Raw genomic sequence first — 17624 nt, 5'->3', positions numbered from 1 at the left:
AACGAAACAACTTGCTCGTCAGCACTGTACTTGGTTCGGAATCGATGCTGCGATTACGAATATGTGTTCTTCTTGCATGGCGTGTGCCGAACAACAATCTGCACCGCCGCGGAAAGTCTTTGCATGGCCAAAAGCCACTTCCCCTTGGCAACGCTTGCACATTGATTTTGCTGGTCCATTCTGGAATGCTCGATGGTTGGTTCTGGTCGACGCCTTCAGTAATTTTCCTTTTGTTGTCCGGATGTCTTCCACGGCGTCCTCCGCCACCATCCAAGCGTTGTCTGCTATCTTTTGCATTGAAGGTCTTCCGCAGACTATTGTTTCCGACAATGGCCCACAATTCATGTCCGCAGAATTTCAGTCATTCTGCCAGGCCAATGGTATTCAACATCTGACATCCGCGCCGTTTTCGCCTCAGTCAAACGGTGCCGCTGAACGATTGGTCCGGACTTTCAAGTCACAGATGTTGAAATTGAAAGAGTCGCATTCTCGGGAGGACGCATTGTTGCTCTTTTTGTCATCGTATCGCTCTCAGCCCCAAGATGGTCGCTCGCCGGCTGAGTTGCTCCATGGTCGTCCTCATCGCACCTTGATGTCTTTGCTGCATCCGTCGCATCAGGTTCCTGTGCAGCGGCGGACTCCTGCTTTTGCTCCAGGCGACGTTGTCTTTTATCGCAACTATCGCGGTTCACGGCGTTGGCTCGCAGGGCGCATTCTTCGCTGCCTCGGCCGTGCGATGTATTTGGTTTTGGGGGCCTCTGGTGAGGTGCGTCGGCATCTCAATCAGCTGCGCCTCTGTCGTCGCACGGGTTCTGCCGCTCCCCGTCTGCTTTCAGCGACGGTGCCGTCCGGTCAGCGCCCTGGGGACCCATCTACTGGCTCGCCTCATCCCCAGGTGTTACCGACGATGCCTTCCATTTTGCCCCATGGCGACGTGCCGCCGCAGCCGCCGCCGCCGCCGCCGTCGCCTGTTCTCCCGCTGGCGCCGCCCGCATTCGACGCTTCGCTGCAGCCGCCAAGCGCCTCCCAGGGTCACGCGCCGCCTATCGCTTCCCGTGACCAGCTGTCCTCCGCCATGGAACTCTTGCCCGCTCCGGACCACATGATGTCATCGCGCGTCGGCTACCCCGACGCAATGGAGGTCGACCCTTCGGCCCCTCCTGTTTCTTTACGGGCGCATACACCGCATGTTGACGTGCACCCTGGACTAGGTTTTCAGGCGTTTCCTAGCTCCCTTCGGACCGAATGGCCGGGTGCGGGTGGCACAGCCTCGCCTGTTGTTAGGCTCCCCACCTCATCGCATACGTCAACATGGGGTCCTCCCCACGGCGGGCGGAAGCCTTATCTCACGACCGTTCGCCGATTTGCGGGGGTGGAATGTGGTGTCACCGCCAGACACCACACTTGCTAGGTGGTAGATTAGATCGGCCGCGGTCCATTTAGTACATGTTGGACCCGCGTGTCGCCACTGTGTGATCGCAGACCTAGCGCCACCACAAGGCAGGTCTCGTGATACGAACAAGCACTCGCCCCAGTTGTACGGATGACATTGCTAGCGACAAGACGGACGAAGCCTTCCTCTCATTTGCCGAGAGACAGTTAGAATAGCCTTCTGCTAAGTCCATGGCTACGACCTAGCAAGGCGCCAATTGTAACAGTGCATGTATCTTACGAGTCGCATTTGTATAGCCAAGAGAGATGTATCACAAGGATCAGTAAAGTTAAGTATAAAGCAGCTACGTACTTCTCTTGCTACCATTCAATAGTTATCCTGTTCCAGACTTGACGCCCGTCGGCGTGTGTGAACGCGTGCCCTTTCTTACGGCTACTACCGTGTGACGTAACAGTCTTGTTACGTCACTACAATAATGATGGTGTTTTAATGACTCTCCAGCTGTACAATTCCCATTACCGCAATAACTAAACAGAGTATTCCACACAAGGCAATGCTATGTGACGACACTGTACCAATGTTCAACCACACACAACATGCCCATATAATTTTTCCACACTTCATGCCACTTCTGCTTGATTTGAATTCCATACACTGCTCTTACACTCTTCAAGAGCACATAGAACTGTCCAGTGGGAAATTTTTTTCAGTTCCTGTGTTTGTATTCACTCAAACTGACACTTGTTATGAACATCTGCAGATTGGGCACCCCTAAAAAAGAACTATCATAGTTGGTTTACTTCACGAATACCTATAGAAACAAACAGGTGTAGCAAAATGCCAGTAACAAACAAGATTTTAAAACTTGAAAAACTACGGGTAACAAGGAAAGTTGACAAGCCAGAGGATAAGGAATGCAGATAGAGGACAGAACCACAGATGGGACATCTGTGCAGTGACAGAGATAAAGGAAATAAAATGTAAATAGTAGAAGAAGAAAAGGTCCAAGAACTGGAAAGACATTGAAAGAATCACCAAAACATAAAAGAGAAGTAATAAGGGAGGAAACATTTGAAGAAGACGAAAGACAATGGGTGAACCAGTAAGACGTGATCAGGGGTAGCTGAGGAAGTGGAAAGGAAGCAGATAATAACAGGAGTGAATGAGTCATATGTATTTCCCTCACTACTACATAAGCCCATCACTGGCAAGAAAGGGAAGGTCTCCCATGAAACAGTTCTTGTCATGTAATTGCTGATACACAATGAATGTTACAGTTTTTTACTTGTATGTCAGCTTGATGTCTAAGAAACTATATGCTGATAGCTGTATTGACAACACAGTGCCTTCTTAAAGCTTATACTCTACAACAAAATACTGATGACATTAATAACCGAAAGGTACAGGTATGATGTTAAACACTGGCAGCCACAGAAGTTTATCCAAGAGGTAGCAAGATTCTAAAAGCTCCACTTTGGTCAACTGTTTGTCCAGAGTGAAAACAAGACTTCTTGTAAACTACACAATGGATTTTTGACCGAATTTTTACAGCCAGACACTGAGTGGGATATGGGCAAATGGGGTATAAAATTAATCAGTGAGAGGTTTAGTTTTGCAAAAAGATATTTAATTGCTTGAAAGTAATGAGGGTAATTAAGAAAAGCTTAATTAGGGATTTGAGGGAAAATTAAATATTTCCATCGAAAAGTTTACCTTTCCAAGGCTTAGCTCTCTTGAAAATAAAAAGTTACATTAGTGTGATATTTACTATCAAAAATGCTTTCCTTCAAATCAGGTACTAAATTCAGAATGTTTCAAAACCAAAGGGCACTAGAAGAGCAAATCAAGTGTAAAAAGAAAAATATCAAATGTTGTGTGAAATTATTTGTAAAGTAAGAAATAAAATAGATTAGAGAAACATTTCATGCCCCTTTGAATGATGCTCAGCATCACATACAGCAAATGAGGTAAATCAAATGTTTCTCTGTTGTGTTATGTCTGCACTATAACACAACAAATATTCCATGACAACCAAATTTATTTGACCTTTTGTCACTCAAAACAAAACTTAAGTTTGACTACACAACACTTCGCTGGCTGTAGTGCCAAGGAGAAATCAGAGTCACTAGTAGAGAATACAAGTCCAAACCACTGCCAACCAGTTGATACTGACGCGTCGCAAGTTTCCAGCCACAGAAGCCACAGTACGGTTCGGTCGTCATGAATCCAGCAACCAGGTAATAACACAGTCATCGGCAAAGATTTAACTGGCTAAACGGGCTCAGGGAGCTCGCTTAAATCTGCAGGTCTGGCCAATCAGAGTGTTGGTAGATGGTGCCCTTATATGGTTGCTCACTCTGGTGGCAAGGGCAGCGCCGCCAGGGTAATCCGTATTGATAGTGGTGTGTACGTTGCCGCTAACCCCACGACGATGCATTCACTTGCGCCAGTTGTTGACATCGTGTGCGGCGCCAGCGGTACTCACTGTGTGCCGCACGTGTTGTAGCATGCCGCGCCGAGTTGATGGCTGCTGTGCAGCGGCCGATACGACATTCTCCAATACATTTTATTTCTTACTTTTAGAGAAATCATTTCACAAAACATTTCAATACATTTTTTCAATTTTTTTTATTCATACAGATGAGTAGTTTTGCGTGTCCCAAGACTGCTGCTGAGTCAACGTCCGAGACCACCAAACAGCTAAGGGTACCAATCTCTTGTTCACCCGGCTGTGGCAGAAGCAGTGTACCCAATCTGTCTGCATATAGAGTGAATTCTGTGTGGAAGTGTGAGAAAATGTTCTAAATGTTTGTGCAGCATGTACCTGGAACAGCATATGGGAACCAAGGAAAACTGCCTAAAAACCACATCCAGCTTTGCTGGCACATAAACCCCTTGTCGTTAATCCACTGGGGAGGTTTGACCCAGGGTGGACATACCTCCCCATCCCAGAAGTGGTCACATTAACATAGGGCTATCAGGCAGCTGATAGCAACTACACATAGCTTATTGTAACATAATTGTTTGATAGTTATCCAGCCAATATCTTTTGAAGGTGGGTTACTGCTTTACCATAAAGGTAAGCATATATCACTGATATATCCAAAGATGATTTTTTTTATATTATTAATATGTGTACAGATGTATGACACCTTTGGAACAACTCTTTAACAGTCTTGGTCTCAGCCAAAGTGGTCTTTGTCTCCCCGTTTTGGCATGTTATTGTCAAAACGTGGCAACTGGACTACATAACTCTATGGCTGGATGTCATATAGGGCTGCAGCCCACATAGTTTAAGAAGGTCCAGATATCTTTTTGACCTTGATATTTCACCATTTTTCATCACACTAAGCACAGAAGTTTATATTTTTTCTGTATTTTGGTCCACAGGTGAAGTGTATGTGAATATGTGAATATACCTACAGTATAGCATGAGCATGTTCTTCATATTCTACTATAACTGACTACCATGTAAAACTGAATGAAGTCTCAGTAAGACTTGAGGGGTCAAATACAAACTTACTGTTGAGATTAAGATGTGCACAAGTGAAGGAGCTGTTCTTGTGAGAATTGGGGAAGGGTGTCAGACAGGTATAAAGGAGACATATTTATAAGGTGGTAGGTGTTGAAACTTGCCCTTTTCATAGCTCATTCAGGGCTGTACAAGGAAGCAACAGAGAAAAGATCAGATTATTTTGCCAACATTCTGTAAAGAATCTATCCTCAAAGGTTACAAAACACCACCAAAACTGTCACCGTGACAAGAAAATGGGTAATTTCCTATAAACACCCTGGAAATCAAACACTGCAATAATTAGCAATGGCACTTTGTCACTCCTGGCATGCCATTAAATAGACTTAGACATTAATAAAAAGTCTACCATAGACTCCGGGAGGGACAGCTATGATGTAAAATCTTCCTCACTGCGCCAAAGAGCATTACAAGAGGTAACATACTACACAGCAAGGACTTGGTTCTTGATAAATGCCTAGGCTTAATACATGTGAATCCCTTTGCTTGTTTTTGTCTGCCTCTTGTCCAGTTCTTCCTCCTGGCCACTCACTTCATTGATCCACATCTACATTTGTACTCCATAAGTCACCATACAGTCCATATCAGAGCCTACTTTGTGAATCACTATCACAACTAACCCATTTTCTGCTCCATTTACAGATAGTGCACAGAAGGAATGTACAACTGGTATTATTGTCGAGATCTGTTTGCTTAGAGCATATCTTGGTTGCTGTCAGCAGATGTGCTTCTGTCTATAGTTCTCTTCTCCTGACACTTGCTGCACTGAAAGCAGCATCAGAGAAAGAATAAAACTGATTTTCAGTAGACCTCACACTTGTTAATGACATTGCAAATATCGATATCTATTGTTTGACATATTCAATTTGCACATTTCGAGCTTGTTCTATGTTTTAAAGAAATTATTCATCCCAAAGAAATCAGGTGCTGACAGATGTGAAAATTACCGAACTATCAGTTTAATAAGCCACGGCTGCAAAATACTAACACGAATTCTTTACAGACAATTGGAAAAACTGGTAGAAGCCGACCTCGGGGAAGATCAGTTTGGATTCCATAGAAATATTGGAACACGTGAGGCAATACTGACCCTATGACTTATCTTAGAAGCTAGATCAATAAAAGGCAAACCTACGTTTCTAGCATTTGTAGACTTAGAGAAAGCTTTTGACAATGTTGATTGGAATACTCTTTTTCAAATTCTGAAGGTGGCGGGGGTAAAATACAGGGAGCGAGAGACTATTTACAATTTGTACAGAAACCAGATGGCAGTTATAAGAGTCGAGGGGCATTAAAGGGAAGCAGTGGTTGGGAAGGGAGTGAGACAGGATTGTAGCCTATCCCCGATGTTACTCAATCTGTATATTGAGCAAGCAGTAAAGGAAACAAAAGAAAAATTTGGAGTAGGAATTAAAATCCATGGAGAAGAAATAAAAACTTTGAGGTTCGCCGATGACATTGTAATTCTGTCAGAGACAGCAAAGGACCTGGAAGAGCAGCTGAACGGAATGGACAGTGTCTTGAAAGGAGGATATAAGATGAACATCAACAAAAGCAAAACGAGGATAATGGAATGTAGTCAAATTAAATCAGAGGAATAAGATTAGGAAATGAGACGCATAAAGTAGTAAATGAGTTTTGCTTTTTGGGGAGCAAAATAATTCATGATGGTCGAAGTAGAGAGGATATAAAATGTAGACTGGCAAGGGCAAGGAAGGCGTTTCTGGAGAAGAGAAATTTGTTAACATCGAGTATAGATTTAAGTTTCAGAAAATTGTTTCTGTAAGCATTTGTATGGAGTGTAGCCATGTATGGAAGTGAAATGTGGACAATAAATAGTTTAGGCAAGAAGAGAATAGAAGCTTTCGAAATGTGGTGCTACAGAAGAATGCTGAAGATTAGATGGGTAGATCACATAACTAATGAGGAGGTATTGAATAGAATTGGGGAGAAGAGGAGTCTGTGGCACAACTTGACTATAAGAAGGGATCGGTTGGTAGGACATGTTCTGAGGCATCAAGAGATCAGCAATTTAGTATTGGAGGGCAGCGTGGAGGGTAAAAATTGTAGAGGGAGACCAAGAGATGAATACACTAAACTGATTCAGAAGGATGTAGGTTGCACTAGGTACTGGGAGATGATGAAGCTTGCACAGGATAGAGTAGCATGGAGAGCTGCATCAAACCAGTCTCTGGGCTGAAGACCACAACAACCACAACAACATTCATAGTTTATTTACATTGTGTCATGTCCTCTACACTATCTCTCACAATATCTCACAAAACTAACTAGTCTAACTCTGGCTAACGACTACTTACATTCAGTACCTGTAATTCCAGCACTTTGTCACTGTTTACAAACTTTTAAGTCACGATTCATAACTTCATCAAATCTGATATATTTGAACAGTAGTTAAATTAACTATAAGAAGATAAATCATAAACAACAGCCAACATTGATTCTGACCATTACATAACATGCATCAAAGTCAAGTTCACTCCCAAGAGAATTTTCTGTAAGAAATCTCCCCTACTGAAATTTGACACAAAAAAAATCCACAAAAAAATTCACAGAGAAAGCACAAGCCCTCATTCCTCTGAAGAAGAATATCAAGCACCCCTGGTGGGACACAGATTGTGAGAATGCAATTGTCACCAGGAAATTAGCATACCAGAAATACAACAGTAACAAGTGCCCAGAAAATTTACAGGTGTTCATTCAACAAAACAAAGAAGACAACAGCAAAAATTATTAGCCAATCCAAGAGGGAATACCTGAAGGAACAGCTAGACTCTATAGAGGACAACTTCCACAACTACAATGCAAGGGACTTCTACAGAACATTTGCAGGGCACATTCAAGGATACACACCACTGAACCTCTGCTTTAGAAATAGTGACGGAAAATTGGCACTGATGGATAAGGAGAACTGCAAGGTGCCGGCACAGTACTTCTCAGAAGTTCTCAGTTGCCCAGATCCCACAGAGAGATTCCCAGACAAAGAACCTATAGACAGACACACAGATTCACTACCCCGACACAAGAGGAAGTCCACAGGCACATCCTCAGCCTCAAAAACAACAGGACATCTGGTGAAGATGGCATAGTGGCCGAACTATGGAAAAACCTTAGACCAAACTCATTCAGAGAACTCACATAGATCATAACAGACATATGACATCAGAAAAGTTGCCAGATGACTGGTAATGCGCATTGACCCACCCTCTGCACAAAGAGGGTGACCCCACAGATGTGAACAATTACGGGGCATCTCACTAATACAAGTTTAATATAAGTCACATACAAGGTACTCTCAGCATGCCTACTCCAAAGAACATGGAACCAACTGGAACATAAGATCAGCGAATACCAGGCGGGCTTCCATCCTGGTCACTCCTGTGCAGAACAAATCTTCAATCTGAAGACTACTCTGAAAATCAAAGCCTTCAGGAAGAGTCCAGTCATTTGCACCTTCATTGACTTCAAGAAGGCATATGATTCCATCAACCACCAGTCATTGTTCAACATTCTACATGAAAAAGATTTGGATGGCAAGACACGGTGACTGATCAATCAGGCACTGACAAACAGAGACATCTAAGGTGAAATTCAAGGGGGAAATCTGCGAACCCTTTGAGATCAAGACAGGTGTTCGCCAAGGTGATGGACTCTCACCACTCCTCTTCAACCTAGTGCTGGATAAGGTCATCAAGGACTGGGAGAAAGAGTAGCAAATACAAGGCCATTGGAAGCCAGTGCGACTTGGGCAACCCAAGGATAAGCTGGAGATTGGCTGTCTAGCCTTCGCAGACGATCTGGCACTACTCACCGATAATGAAACTACAGCAACAACACAGATAGAAGTACTCAAAGAGTGCACAGAAAAAGTAGGGCTACAGATTTCCTTTCAGAAAACTGAGTTCTTCTGCACGAAAGTAAACATTCCAAATTTGAACACAAAGTATGGCCAGATCAACAGAGTCGCACATTTTAAGTACCTAGGTGAAGTGCCCTAACTGACAGGAAAGGAGAAAATTACCCAGAACACAAGGTTATAGAAAATGAAGAGAGCCTTGTACAAAACACAGGGTATTTACAACAAGAAATTTCTGTCCCCTGCACCAAAATTCATCACTAGAACACTGTAATCAAACCTGAGGTGCTATACGCTAGTGAGACACTGATGTTACACACAAAGGCCGACTTTGAGAACATTCTCACATAGGAAAGAAAAATCATTAGGAAAATTATTGGGCCAAAACTCACAGACGATGGATATAGGCTTCACTCCAGGGACACCACAGACTTCTCCAACATTGCAGCGGACATTAGAAAGAGGTGACTAAAACTTTTTGGACACATAAACAAACTCCCACAGACCAGATTCATCAACAGAATCCTCAGGTACATCCAGAGATCCAAGACCACCACACCCTGGATGACACAAGTCAAAACTGATCTGGAAAGAGCTCAGATAGATTCAGCGGATGTCATGGACAAAGGCATCTATAGACACAAGGTGAACAAGTGGAAAGTGATGTCAGAGAAAACAGCGCCTAAAACCCAAAGGCCAAAGTGGATGGAAGAAAGGAAGAGAGCCTTTAGCGAATGAATGAATGAAGGAGTGCTGGAAGAACAGGAGGAACAAGTAGTCATGAATGTTTCGCATGGTCTGATAAAAGGCCTGTAACATGTGTAATAATAATGCACACCTATGATAAAAGTCACGTTCTGAAAAATAATACTTCTGGAGAAAAATGTATGCCTCTCCTTCAATGCGTATAACTTGATTCTCTTTCTTTAAATCTGATTACTGAATACACACAAATTCTACACAAATATGGCATAATGGTATAAAATTCATTTCCCTTATAGAAATATTACAAGTTTTATAGTCCAAATACCAAATAAAACCTTCATGGCTGTTGAGCATTCTTCTCCCCCCACAAAAACATAATGTTTCAATTTTATTGTTCCTATCTTCCCTGGGGGCTCTTCAGACAACAAAAAACTGTCAAAGAAAATAATTCAATGTACATATCTTGTAAAGGTAACAGTCACACTCTTTCTACACATTGAGGTGACAGAGGTCACAGCATATCTCCTAATATCATGCCGGACCTCCTTTTGCCCCGGATAGTCCAACAATTTGACATGGCATGGACTCAACAAGTTGTTTGATGCCCCTTGCAGAGATATTGAGCCAAGCTGCCTCTATAGCCATCTGTAATTCCAAAAGTGTTGCTGGTGCAGGATTTTGATCATTAACTGACATCTCAATTACATCCCATAAAAGTTCGATTTGATTCACATCAGGTGATCTGGGTCACCAAATCTTTCACTCAAATTATCCAGAATGTTCTTCAAACCAATTGCAAACAATTGTAGCTTGGCGACAGGGCACATTATGAAATGGCTGCAAATGGTCTCCAAGTAGCCAAACATAATCATTTCCACTCAATGATCGATTCATTTGGACTAGAAGAAACAGTCCAATCCACGTAAATGCAGCCCACACCATTATGGAACCACCTTGTTGAAAAACTAGGTCCATGGCTTTGTGGGGTCTGTGCTACACTTGAACCATACAGTCAGCTCTTACCAACTGCAATTGGGACTCATCTCACAAGGTCACAGTTTTCCATTCATCTAAGATCCAAATGATACAGTCATGAGCCCAGGAGAGGTGCTTCAGATGATGTCATGCTGTCAGCAAAGGCACTCGCATTGGTCATCTTTTTCCATAGCCCTTTTATGCCAAATTTAGCCACCTGCCCTGTCAGATAAGTTCATAACACATCCCACATTGATTTCTGTAGTTATTTCATGCAGTTCTGCTTGTCTGTTAGCATTGACAGCTCTTTGCAAGCACTGCTGTTCTCAGTCACTAAGTGAAGGCTGTCTGTCATTGTGTTGTCAATGGTGAGAGGTAATGCCTAAAATCTGGTATTCTCAGCACACACTTGACATTGTGGGTCTTGGAATATTTAATTTCCTAACAATTTTTAAAATGGAATGTCCCATGTGTCTAGCTCCATCTACCTTTCCATGCTCAAAGTCTGTTAATTTCCATCACAAGGCCATAAATACGTCTGAAACATTTTCACATGAATCACCTGAGTACAAACGACAGCTCCACCAGTACATTGCCCTTTTATACCTTCTGTGTGCGATACTGCCACTATCCATATATATTCATATCACTATCCCATGACTTCTGTCATCTCAGTGTAGAAGAAAGATATTGTTGGTTGCTGTATGTCAGGCTCACATCAGTAGAACATCTTAATTTAAGAAGTTCTTGCAGCTTGTAGTTCAGGGAGGGTAGAATTTTTCCCAAGTAGCCAAAAGTAAATTATTTTTGTTAATTCTGGTAGTGAAATGCCTTTACAAGTGTTACTAATGTTTCTTGCACTTTGCAACCAGCTTGCTACTTTCTTAAATTCTGGAGTCAAAGCCAGAATACTGTAAGAATAGCCTCCAGTGAAACTGAAGTTACTTTTCAGAATTTCTATGACATCCAAGAGTTCATATAAAACATAAGTACTGTTTAAACACATACTTTGAAAGAATTCTCTCATTGCTTCACCTCAACCAACTCCACACTTTGTTTTAAGCATGCCTGTCATTTATCTTTATGTATATAGTCCTCTGTACACCTTGCCGTTTCACACACGTATACTTAAACACAGTCACGCACCCTCTCATTAAATCCCACACTGCGTAAATAGTGCTCAAAATTTTGTTTGTGTGGCTATCTAAAAACTAAAACTAAACTCTGTCCAAACAGGCCTCGAAAGGCTCAATGGTACTGACTGACTGCTGAGTCATCGTCAGCCAACAGGCATCACTTCAGGCAGGTGTGGAGGGGCATTTGGTCAGCACACCAATCATCCAGCCATAGTCAGTTTTCGTGAACAGAGCCACTACTTCTCAGTCAAGTAACTCCTCAATTGTCCTCACAAGGGCTGAGTGCATCTTCTTGTCAACTGCACTCGATAGACCCAGGTGACCACCCATCCAAGTGCTATCCAAGCCCAACAGTGCTTAACTTCAGTGATCTGAGGGGGACTTATGTGAGAATTATGGCAAGACTATTGGCTATGTGGCTATCTACCTCTAACATTTTTTAAAAATTTCACTCAAGATTTTCAAGTACCATGTCATTAATACAAATAATTATTCATTTGTTCACAGAATTCATCATGAAGGAGAACCTTTGGGGAAGTGGAATAAGTCAAAACACACATTTTCACAGAGAAGTAGTTGTTAGAAATCACTTCGGTGCGCTGTATTAACAGTCAACAATTATGAAACTGATATTTACAATTTTTACCCACAAGTGCAAAAATGGACAAAGTAAGATTGGCAGGATTGACTGATTCACAAGCTCCATAGTGTCTACAAACCTTTAAACAACTGGCAGCTTTTTTAAATTCTTCTGGCTCCTGGTCTTTCATTGCCAATGACAGGCCATGAAATCTTCCCAAACATCTCAAAACACTGGCACAATGTTCAAAATCAAGACTTTCTGTTCGAGAAGCTGATTTGAACCCAGTTGGGCTTACATCCTCCATCACAATGAAATCATTTTCACCATCTGCAACAGCCTTGAAACACCTAAAACACAAAATATAATGTAAAAAATATAATAAAAGCTTGTGTGTCCCTACTTTTATTCTATGATTTTTTTTGCGCAATTAAGTTCCTAAAGGCACTGTACTGATCAAGTGAATTAATGTGAAAGAAGAGAAGAGAGATTTCTTTCTCTGCAAGCCCAGCTCTGTAGCTTTACTGTTGGTGATAACTCCATCTAATAACTCAAGAACATATTTCTGCATTACTTGTTTGGCTACATCATTAACAAAGTAATGCATGTGATATGAATATCTACCGTGATTCTGGCATCAAACAAACACAACTTATTATCTTGAATTTGATCACATACAACAAGTGTGACTATACAGAAAAGAATATAAATGTGTTATTGGTTTTCATTACAATATCTGGCATCAATAGCTGTATGCTCTGTTTATCAGTTTTGTAGGGGCAACTACAGGACTTTCATGCAACATCTGTACATCACCCCCAAAGAAATAAGTATGAATGTTACTGGAAATTATGTTTTGTGACAATGTATGTGAAGTATCATCTTAAGTTATTCACAATCTTACAGAATAACAAACCTTCCTTCTTAGAGACGATGCTGTGGATGACAATCAGCACTCGTCTATTCTCTGACTTGCACATACAAAAGGAGATGCTCCAGAGAAATGGGATGATTAAGAAAAACAAGCATTTACTAACTATTTCTGACTATTATAGTGACATCTACCAGAAATTACAGCACCCTCAAATATCAGTAACTACTTCCTCATAGTGGCAGACACAATACACTTGCTAACAATTAACAACAAACATGTGTGATATCTGCTCAAAATGCCATTAGGCTCAAAAACCTATAGCCTACAGAAATTACTGTTTCTTTGATTTTCATCCTGAAGACTAATTTGATGCAGCATATAATGAAACTGGTCAATGCTACACTCTCATTCTCTACTGAAGAACACAATACAACACAGTCCAATAAAACTTCACATACAATTATTTTTTATATTTTTATTTATAACTTAAATGACTTTAAATCAAGTGCACACTTGTATCAGTATGAGATACACATGGAAATTCCATCTGCACTTGAATTTGGTTAGAGAATATTGTACAGATTTTGTAATTTTTTTAATTATATAATTTTTAATTTTCATTTTTTACATTGCCAATTATTATTATTATCAGTAGTGTTGTTGTTGTTGTTGATTACTGAAATATTTATAAAATATCAAAAAGAATGTACAGTGTGAATGAACTATTTTTGTTAGTTAATGTTATGGTTACTATTTTCGGTGTAACATCTTTAAGGCAGGAGTTGTATTACGTCAAGCGTGTTTGTGTAGTGAGTTGTATTATGAATCTAGTGTCATTTGGATGCAACAGAGGCAAATAGTAATAAAATATGGAACATCACACAAGTAACCTGTGACATTTCATTTAATACTATACATAAAATTATACTTATTTATCCATGTATGTTATGAAACAACAAAATTTCTGATTCTGATTGAACCCAGTAATCAATTTTGCAAATCTGTGCCCAGAACAAGAATGAGCACTAAAGGAAAACCAAAAGAAGACAAGAAAAATGAAATTTTTATGAAGTTCCACTTAAATTAATGATCAATCTAACATTTTTCTCTTATTTTTTCCCAGCGTACTAAGAAAAGATGTCAGCAACAAAAATAATTTTTGTAAATTTTAATTTTTTTGTCAAAGTGAATTATGACATAAATTAGAAATTTTCCATGCTAGTCTATCCTGTGCAAACCTTTTTATTTCTGCATAATTACTGCAATCTAAATACATTTCAGCCTGTGATACTTCCATCCATTATCAAACACACTATTCCTTGATGTCTTGACAGTGTATCCTGTTAACCAATCCCTTCCTTTAGTAAGTTGTGCCACAAATTTCACTTCTCCCCAATTTCATTCATTAATTATTTGATCTATCCATCTAACCTTCAACATTCCTCTGTAGTCCAACATTTTAAAAGCTTCAGTTCTCTTCATGTCTGTACTGTTTATCATCTATGTTTCACTTCCATACAGAGCTGTATGTCACGCACATTACCAACAGAGAACTCTCTGTAACACTTAAATTTATATTCAACATTAACAAATTTCTGTTTTCAGATAGCCACTGACAGTTATTTTTCTACCAGAAGAGCAAAACATATCTACTACTGTTAGTGCCTCATTTACTAATATAATTCCAGCAACATCATCTGATTTATTAACTACATTCCATTACCCTTGTTTCATTTTTATTCATGTTTATTTCATAACCTCTTTTCAATACATTATCCATTCTGTTAAACTGTTCTTCAAGCCCTTTGCATAGCTGACAGAATTCCAATGTCATTAGCAAACCGCATACTATTAATTTCTTCTCCCTGAACTTTAATTTCCCTTCCATATCTCCTTTAGGCTGGTTAAAACAGGCCAGTAATCTAGTCAAGTTGTAAGTTAGTAACTAAAAGTGTCTGAAGTGTTGTTTAGTAAAGTTAGTAAGTAAAACAGTTTAATCAGCCCAATGTATTATGTCGAATAATGGCCCATTAAGTAGCCCCTCCCCCTCCCCCAGCTCACTTACAATTGGCACACCACTGGACATGTGTGAACACCATTTGTTTAGTAATATGCATTATTGTCCATAATCATTCTGCGCTCTGTTTTCCGTCATCTGTTTCTTGGAAGTCAGCAAAATGGGTTGCTGTTGTGATGATACAACAGTTAAGCTAGTTTCTCTTTATGTAGAACAGGAGTGCTTGTGGGATGCACACTATACAAAAATAAAGCAGTCAAGGTAACCAGAATCAAAGAGTGGGAAAATATGATGAAAACCCACAGCTTTCAGGAAAAGCAGATTAAAAAGAAAATAAAAAGCACCTAGTCAGTATTTATTCCTTATTTTTAGATTCTGAACATTGTACTACAATAAGCATTTGATCTACACTGTACCATTAACTGTGCAGTACTAAAATTATCACATTGCATATTCCTAACAGATTCACCTACTTCCAAGAATTGAAGAAAATTAAGGATCAAATTTATCAGGGAGAGGTGTGGACACAGTGTACGTACCAAAGATTAAATGGTTTAAGATACTGGATGAATGTCCCAGGAACTTGAACATGGAAACTATACAAAGTGAAAGCAATTTGGTAAGCCAGTGTTTAAGACACATGTTTATCATTTATGCTTCAAAATAAGTATATAAGAAGTTTGAAACCCACTTCAATAGCCACTGAAATTTTCCAAAAGCTGTCTAGAAAATCCCACGTCTGCCAATAAATCGATCCTTCCCCTCCTATTTAGGCAGCATACTGTTCCCAAATAGCATGGGAGTTGTGTGATCCACAATGGGCTGAAGTTCTTGGTAGCTCTTTCAGAAGTACATTGGATGCTCCTTGCAAATCTCTTTGGGAGATACATTTTTGTACCCAATTTTTCTTTTTGTTCCTCACAGTTTCAATCTCTTCTTCCACCTCTTCCAGTATAACCATTGCTGCAAGATGTACAGCTTTGTTAGCTATCACTCAGAAAATCATGTTGCAGTGCATGCCTCAATAATAGCCAACAATTGACTGCCAGTTAAATCAAGTGTGAATGCAGACTTGCTTATTTGCTGTTAGCTCTCAAGTAGAGCTACTAAATCACTTGCTGCTTGGCTACATTACTAGCCTTGTGTGAAGCAGCCTTGGGTGCTCAGCTGTTTCATCATTGTACAGATAGAGCTCCACCAAGGATAGGCTACAATGCCATCTCACTCATTTCTCAACTACTGCATGCATTTCATGTCCTTTGACTCTTACATTTACAGTGTGACTTGTGTATAAATCATAAATAACCTTCTGCATCCTGTATTTTATCCCAGCTACTATCAGAATTGCAAATTATGTTTTATGGCCAACAGTTACAAAAGCTTTCTATAAATCTACTACAAATTTTATAAATGTAAGCTTGCCTTTCTTCAATCTATCTTCTACAATAAGTCATTACTCCAAGACCCAAACTGAACTTCCATGAGGTTGGCTACTACCAGTATTCCCATTCTTCTATAAATAATGTGTCAGTATTTTGCAACCATGACTTGTCAAACCGATAGTTTGGTAATATTCACACCTGCCTTTTTTTGAATTGGTACTTTACCTGCCTCATACATCTTCTGTGCCAGGTGGAATATTATTGTCATGGTATGTTCTCCTAAGGAACTCAATAACTCCCGACAGAATGTCTGGTATCCAGCTCAGTGGAAGTTGAATGCTCACAGGAGGTACTGGACCTAAATGGTTGTTAGAGGGCACAGTCCTGCTGTAGCACTGCACTCACATAGTGAATGCGCCACTCATCTCACCATGTGAATATGCCAGCCAACAGTGTTCCTTGTGATTGACATAAATATGGCTGCCCATTGAACCATCAGTCAGCTCTGTACTCATGTGTGATATTGTCAGTTGCTGTCATCACTGTATTACACACTATTGGATAACAACCCCATTTGGCACTTTGCCTTTCTCTCTGGTCACAATTCAGATTGTATCGTTCTTTGGTCTTGGCCTGTTCACATCATTGTGGCAAAAGTTTCTGCTTGGCACTTCATTGGTTACATAGGTTGCTTTGCTTTTGTCCTTGTCTGTGTCCTGTCCACCATCAGACAGCCATGTTTAGCTTGGTTATCTCTTGGTGTTGTATTTCTCTTCCACTGGTGGGCTTTCCACCTTGTGGCTTTAGCTGTTTCTCTCCCGAGTTCTGATGCATGCACTGATATCAAGTTACTCTTGAATATAGCAGAGTGTTGTCTACTCCAAGTGAGTTGTTTCAACTTAGGTCTTTAGTGCACTCTCAAATTCTTTTTGCAGTATCATATGTCCCATCTCATTGTAATTAACTTCCTCTTCCCTTTCTATAATGTTGTCTTCAAGTTTGTTTCCCTTGTATAGCTATTCTTTATATTCCATCTTTTAGCTTTCTCTTATATTTTCTTGACAGATTTATAGACATGTATGCTTCTACAGCCTTGCATTTCTTTTCTAGCCATTACTACTTTGCCTTCTTGGACTTCCTATCAATCTCATTTTTT

At 40.4% G+C, this 17624-nt stretch overlaps 1 protein-coding gene across 3 annotated transcripts in view; it reads right to left on the bottom strand.

Annotated features, from left to right (window-relative positions):
* Window positions 1-17624, bottom strand: part of LOC124798336 — a 109293-nt gene that overhangs the window by 21590 nt on the left and 70079 nt on the right. For all 3 annotated transcript variants that reach the window (XM_047261689.1, XM_047261690.1, XM_047261691.1), the window contains one exon: window positions 12335-12545. In XM_047261689.1, coding sequence (XP_047117645.1) covers window positions 12335-12545 — 211 coding nt within the window. The remainder of the gene's footprint in view (window positions 1-12334; window positions 12546-17624) is intronic.

Source organism: Schistocerca piceifrons, chromosome 5, assembly GCF_021461385.2.
Source record: "Schistocerca piceifrons isolate TAMUIC-IGC-003096 chromosome 5, iqSchPice1.1, whole genome shotgun sequence".
Classification (NCBI taxonomy): Eukaryota; Metazoa; Arthropoda; class Insecta; order Orthoptera; family Acrididae; genus Schistocerca; species Schistocerca piceifrons.
The sequence above is the reverse complement of the archived record's forward strand: the minus strand, read 5'-3'. Positions and strand labels throughout refer to the sequence as shown.